The sequence below is a fragment of the Corvus brachyrhynchos genome, unplaced genomic scaffold (genome assembly GCF_000691975.1).
Source record: "Corvus brachyrhynchos isolate BGI_N302 unplaced genomic scaffold, ASM69197v1 scaffold523, whole genome shotgun sequence".
Taxonomy (NCBI): Eukaryota; Metazoa; Chordata; class Aves; order Passeriformes; family Corvidae; genus Corvus; species Corvus brachyrhynchos.
Window position 1 is genome coordinate 636,798 of NW_008237265.1, and position 6,107 is coordinate 642,904.

Consider the following 6,107-nt stretch of genomic DNA (forward strand, 5'->3'; position numbering starts at 1 on the left):
GCTTTAGGACCTGGTTTCAGGAAAAAAAAAATTGATGAATACTTAAAATCAGTCATGAGAAAACAGAATAGTGAGGAGGAGTTGGGGAGGAGTGTGTTTTCCTTTTGAAAATGTTTTAAATCTGTTCATGAGGAGGAAAAACTATTTAAAGGATTTTCACTCAAGTGATACAGGTATTTTTAAGTCAAATGGGCAAAAGCTAACTCAAACATTCGGAAGTGAATCGATATTCTAGAAATGTCATGAATGCTGAAGCAGGTCACTCAGGGAGCACTAATCAAGGCTGGGAGCATATTACACAGCAGTAGGAGTGAAATGAGATTACATTCAGTTCATAGTGGTCATACCAAAACCCACACTTGACACTTGCTGCAATTACTCATCTGTGTCACTTCTTACAAATGCTTCTGATATAATAGAATCACATCAGTTTGGGGGTACAGAAAGTATTTTCCCAAAGGAGGCCTTTCTTGATATTGCAGCCATTTCCTAGGTTAAGTGTACCTCAAATAAATAACTTTAAATTCAATCCAACAGGGTTGTTGGAAGCTGTTTTCCAACAGACTGTTCTGGGTTGATTCTCTCTTCCAGCTGGCAATCATATGGTGCAGGTCACCCCCCCTACCACCCTCATTCTTTCTTCATTTTATTCCAACTAAGATTGCACATTCTTACAATAGTTAGAGAGTTGCTATTTTCTTGGCTTCTTCTGCTAGCACTTCTTATTGTTTAGCCTTATCCTGTCCCAAAACCCAGCTCCAATAAAGAAGAAACATTTGCTTGAACTGCAGGAGTAAATAATGACCTGTGTGAGTGAATGTGCCTGACAGATCAGAGATCATCTGTGCACAAGTAAGTCCTCTTGAGTTGTTGACTGGGACATTTATTGTGCTTAATCCTTAAAAATGATTTTACTTTGCACATCCCTAGGTGTGGAAAGTCATGGTAGGGAGCAGCTGGTAGGAGTCAGGGAACAAAGGAAATACAGGAGTTGGAATTCAGGACATCAAGGGCTCAAAAGGACAAAGGTGTCCAGAACAGCCTTTTCCAAATGAGTGTAGATGAAATTTCAGTTTAGGTAATTTTGATTTGCATACTCAGTTTTAAAATTGCCATATTGCAACAGAACTTTGAAGGCAGAGCTCAGACTCTTTGTTCAGACCTGTTCTCCATTCTCCCTTTTGCAAACATAGAATTCTACCAGAGAATTTAAGGCTAAAACGAAGTGAACGAAGTTTCAGGAGTTCACCTTCCTCTTCTAAGAAAGATGTTCAAGATTTCTTTAAATTGTTCTTTTATTCATTTTGTGATTGGTCCAAACTTCTGGAATTGCAGAACTTCAGACAAAGTCTGTATTCTTTCTTCTAAGCTGGGAGTAATTCAGTCTTTCACAATTAGCAGTCCTAAATCCTTTAAAAAAAATCAATCCCCATATATCCATGTAACTTGGCCAGTCTTTCTTTTGAAAAACATTGCATTGAGACACATGACTGGGGAATTAAGACTGCCTCATACTCTAAATGCACAAAAAGAGAAACTTAGGATGGTGCAATCAACTTAACTGTGATGTTTTCTGGGATTTTGCTGTTAAATTCTCTGGTAGAATTCTATGTTTGCAAAAGGGAGAATGGAGAACAGGTCTGAATAAAGAGTCTGAGCTCTGCCTTCAAAGCTCTGCTGCAATATGGCAATTTAAAAACTGAGTATGCAAATCAAAATTAATTCCCAAAGGTCAGGGCCATGGACTGCTCCTTCACTTAAGGTTATTTTCATACTAGATTAATCATTTCAAATACGTGCTATTTAAGTCAAAATGGTTGAGAATTAAGTTTATTAGTGGTATAGAAAATGTCAGATTGAGGTTTTTTGAATTAAAGTAATTGTGATTTGAGCCAACTCTCAACTGTAGCAATTTGATGTTAAATTAATTTGTGGCACAGTTAAGTCACATACCAATATATGACTGTAGCCAGCACACCAGCTGGATCAAAGGGGCACCTGTGTCTTGAGAGAAAAGTGATGGGGGTTTTTTTTTCGGCTATATCTGTCTAAATTTTAAGTTACTTTTCTTTTTCTTCCCTGAAGAGAAGAAATTGAATTTTCATTTTAAGCCGATTCAAATAGGCACCCAAGCTTTTACCAACTCGCACACTAGCCTGATGCTCTTTAAACATTTGTAACTCTGGATTTGAGCTTGCAAATAACAACTTAAGTGGATTTATCTTGACTTTTGCATTTTAAATATGTTCAGGGTTTTTTAATTTCATTCAATTAACTTTTCCTAAAACAATGCACTATACAAGGTGAAGGTTCCTGGTTATGAGGGTGATTTGAAGTTTAAACTCATTTTTAATACCAGTGCCCTCAGTTTTGAACTCTGTTTCCTGCTAGCATTTATGGCACACAAAATGCTGATTAATACAGTGGATTTTCAGGAGAGCTGTTGTGAATAATTAAACCCTCTTTTTCTTCAGCTTGCTTAGATTTTTTTACATTACTTGTATTTTTTGTCTGGCTCCTGGACAAGCAGTGAAATATCTGCAGTTTGACTGGGGTACTCTATGATTTGCTGCCTTGCAAAAAAAAATCTGGTTTCACAAAACAAAAGTGTGTCTCCATACATATTGGTTCAAAAATATGCTATGATTTCATCTTTGCTGTCACCAAAATGAAAGGTCTTTGTGGCCAGCTGAGTGCATTTGACAGCTCTGTCATTAAAGTGGAATAACCCTGGAGCAAAGGGGAAGATGTTTGAAAAATGAAACTTTATGGTCAAGTACTGGATAGGAACACTCTGTCCAGGGATTCTTTGTGCTGTTTATGGAGATAGAGATTTCCAGCTTTAGAAATGAAGCTAGAATTCAGGTTTTGCTATTAGAGGTGGCTGTTTTTATTACAGCTTTCATACTACAGTAATAGTTTTTATTGTAAGCATGATATCATGGCACTACTGAACTGTGTGTTTGCCTTTCATACCCCTAGTCCTTTAATTTGAAAAATAGTAGTGTTTCCTGGGCATTCAGTGTTTTATTTGAGCATGGAATTCAGAAATGTATTTCCACAGTTGCAGTTACTTTGCAATAGCACACTTGGCTTCTTTTAAAAAGTGACTGAATTTTACTTTCTTAGATTTTTAATTCTGAAACTTTTTGACTCTGTTGCAAAGGGGCAAAGGAATGCAGAGCAGTTATGCTATGTCAGTATGTGACTGCTCAAACATTTGTCATTCTTAGAGGTTCTTGTTTTTATTGAGAATACTTCAGAAAAGGCTTCCAGCAGATAAGTATATATTCATTTGTGTGACCATATATATGGAGAGAGGGTGACCTCTTTAAAATACTAGTACTAGCAGTAGAATAATAAATTACCTATTTATTTTATCTCCTGGAAAAATAAATCCATCATTTTCTTATGTATGCTCTAGGCCTTTGCTGAGTAAAAAGTGCAATGTGAATCTCATCCAAATTTCTGCCATCAGTTCTGTATATTACATTGCATTTCTTTCATTACATTTCCATCAGGTCTGAAATAACTCTACCAGGTCTTCACATGAGTTCCCTGAAATTCAGGCCACTTTCCTGTAGTGTTGTGTATGACAGCAGTTTAATTGGGGCAATACAGTTAGAAATGCGTGTCAGTGATAACAAATCCATTGTCCCTCCCTGTCAGTGCTAATTCGTTCTAGTGCTGGAAAAAACTTTCATTCAAGGCTGAACTGTCCTATTCCAAAAGCAACAGTGAATCAATAGGAATCAGCATCCAGAAAAATGAGTCAGGACTTTGCCCCAGGGGCCTCTCTCCTGGTGCCCAGTGTGCCAAGAGCAGCAATGGTGAGTGGCTTTTACATCAGTGAGGGCAAACAGCTCTCTGAATTCAAAGTATTTCAGAGCCACCCGGGGAAGAGCTCAACTCTTCAGGAAAAGAGCCAGTGGTTTGCTTTCAACAAGGAAAGATGGAACCTTCTCCTGATTTAGCCCTGCTTTGACACGACACCGTCTCCTGTGACGTAGATGAGCTGGGGAAATGGGACTCAGAGGAGGAGGGTTTGGCTGTGTGGGTCTGCAGAAGTGCTGGGGAAATCACCCTTTGAGAGTAGGTTGCTGTGGGTAGGGCAGGCTGAGCTAAGATGGAATTATCCTGAAAAGTGAGGAAAATTGTCAAGCAAAATAAAACAAAAGAGAAAATTATTAACAAGAAGTTTCCCTAGGCTCAAATGCAGGAATGGTAAAGTGCATAAGCAAAGGGTGGGGGACTGCAGCAGCTTTACAGAAAAGGGTTCAGATGTTATTTCACAACCAACACAGAGGATTAGGCAGCACTTTCTTTTCTCAAGAGAGCAAATAGCACCTTGGGATGTACAAACAGGAATGCAACTTTCAAGGAATACAAAGTAATCCCACAAAACCTCAGTGGGAGGGAGCATTGTGTTCAGTTTGGGGTAACAGTGTTTAAAAAGAAAAAGAGATTCTAACTGAGAGCAATGAGGATGATCAGAAAGTTGGACAATTGGACCTGTGAGGAACCTGTTCTCCTGCCTGGGGAAGGAAAGGGAAGCTTGACAATGACTGTGAGGGTTTGAGAATTTACACAAAACTTGTGTCAGGAGGTAGGAACTGATATACCACAGACACTATGTACATTTATACACCATTTCCCTGACAGGCAAGATTTAAACTAGGGCATTTACTATAGCAACATGGATTTAGGAGAAATCTCATGTAAACTTTCTGTCTCTAGGAGATGCTCTCAGACTGTACTGAAGGTCTTTGAGAGGAGGCTGAGACAGGATTTATATCAGAAATGGCATTTGTGTAAAGCCTGCTGCCTTAGGAAAGGGGACGTTTCTGAAGCCCTAACCAGGTAGAGGGTGGGACAACACTACTACAAAACAAGTATTGTTAATTGGGATTGTAGCTGTCTTTTGCACACAATTTTGAAATGTAAAGGGATTTTTTTCTGCTTTTTATTGGATACCATATTTTCTTTTTAGAAATTATCAATCATCTACTTTTGAGATGAATGTTTTGAAATTCAGTTCTAAGCATATTATACAATTTATCAAAAAATGACGTCTGTTAAATATGGCATTTGAACTGCCCATGCCAGTTGTGTTTGACCTCCTTATTTTTAGTGCTCTGAGCACAGAAGAGTAAAGGGGAACTTGAGGATTTGAGAGAACTTAGTTTCCTCATAGCATTACCAGATCTTATTTTTTCCTGGGGTTGCAGAGCCATCCACCCACAGGAGCACATTGCTGTCACCCTCAGGTGTCAGAAGCAAACATGGGTGACCCAGCAATATCTGAGTTTTAAGTAGGGCTGCTCTTAGGCTGTTTCTTTTCCTTCATTTAAAAAATGTTACCAGGTAACGTGCTGGAGGATTCTCGTCATGATGACCCAGAAAAAGGTAGATTGTCCAGTTCCAAAGCCACATAGGAGTTTGTCTAATAGAAATGGTTGAAATAAACCAGTCTGAACTCGAGGTTTTTTCTGTTTTAAAGAAAAAAGTCGGCTGTGTGTTTTCTCCACTCTCTCGTTATACACTCTAATCCATTGCTGAACAGCTCCTCCTTTTTGTGTTTAGCCATCACCTAACATTTGACTCTTCAGCGTTTTTTTATTACATTTTGACGGTTTTCATTGCATCCTCAGACACCTGGTAAATTCTTGGCTGGAAACTGTTTTTAAGTAACACAGAATCAAACTCACTCTGCACTTGAAAAAACTCTGGTAGGAGCCAACAGCATCTTGCTTTCTGCCGAGTAGGTGTTCACTGATCCAAATCTCTAGCTCAGTTCTGGTATTCCAGGTTTATTGTGGTTTTTCATTGCACCCCTACCTACTGCATGATGAATTGTTGGCTACCTGCAGAAAGGGCTGAAAAACTTGCAGCAAGTTTTCTGCCATGGTGAATCTGTTTCTGCAGCGCTGTTTCTTCCTGAAATGTGCATGAAAATATCCACAAAGAAAATATTAAGGCCAGAAGACTTCCTGTCTCTTGTGGCTAAGCAGGGGCAAACTCTAACAGTTCAAGGTCAGACAAATAAGTCCCTTGAAGGACGTGGGAATGCACATCTCATTACCTGCAGTTTCCATACCTAAAAATAT

The 6,107-nt window shown here is 38.8% G+C and overlaps 1 protein-coding gene across 2 annotated transcripts in view; it reads left to right on the forward strand.

The window, feature by feature from the left end:
- Positions 1–745: 745 nt before the first annotated feature.
- Positions 746–6,107, forward strand: part of LOC108445764 (potassium voltage-gated channel subfamily KQT member 1-like) — a 289,498-nt gene continuing 284,136 nt past the window's right edge. The window contains exon 1 of one of the 2 annotated variants that reach the window (XM_017730544.1): positions 746–852. In XM_017730544.1, coding sequence (XP_017586033.1) covers positions 818–852 — 35 coding nt within the window. In that variant the 5' untranslated portion in view covers positions 746–817. The remainder of the gene's footprint in view (positions 853–6,107) is intronic. The other variant, XM_017730543.1, reaches the window with a different exon arrangement.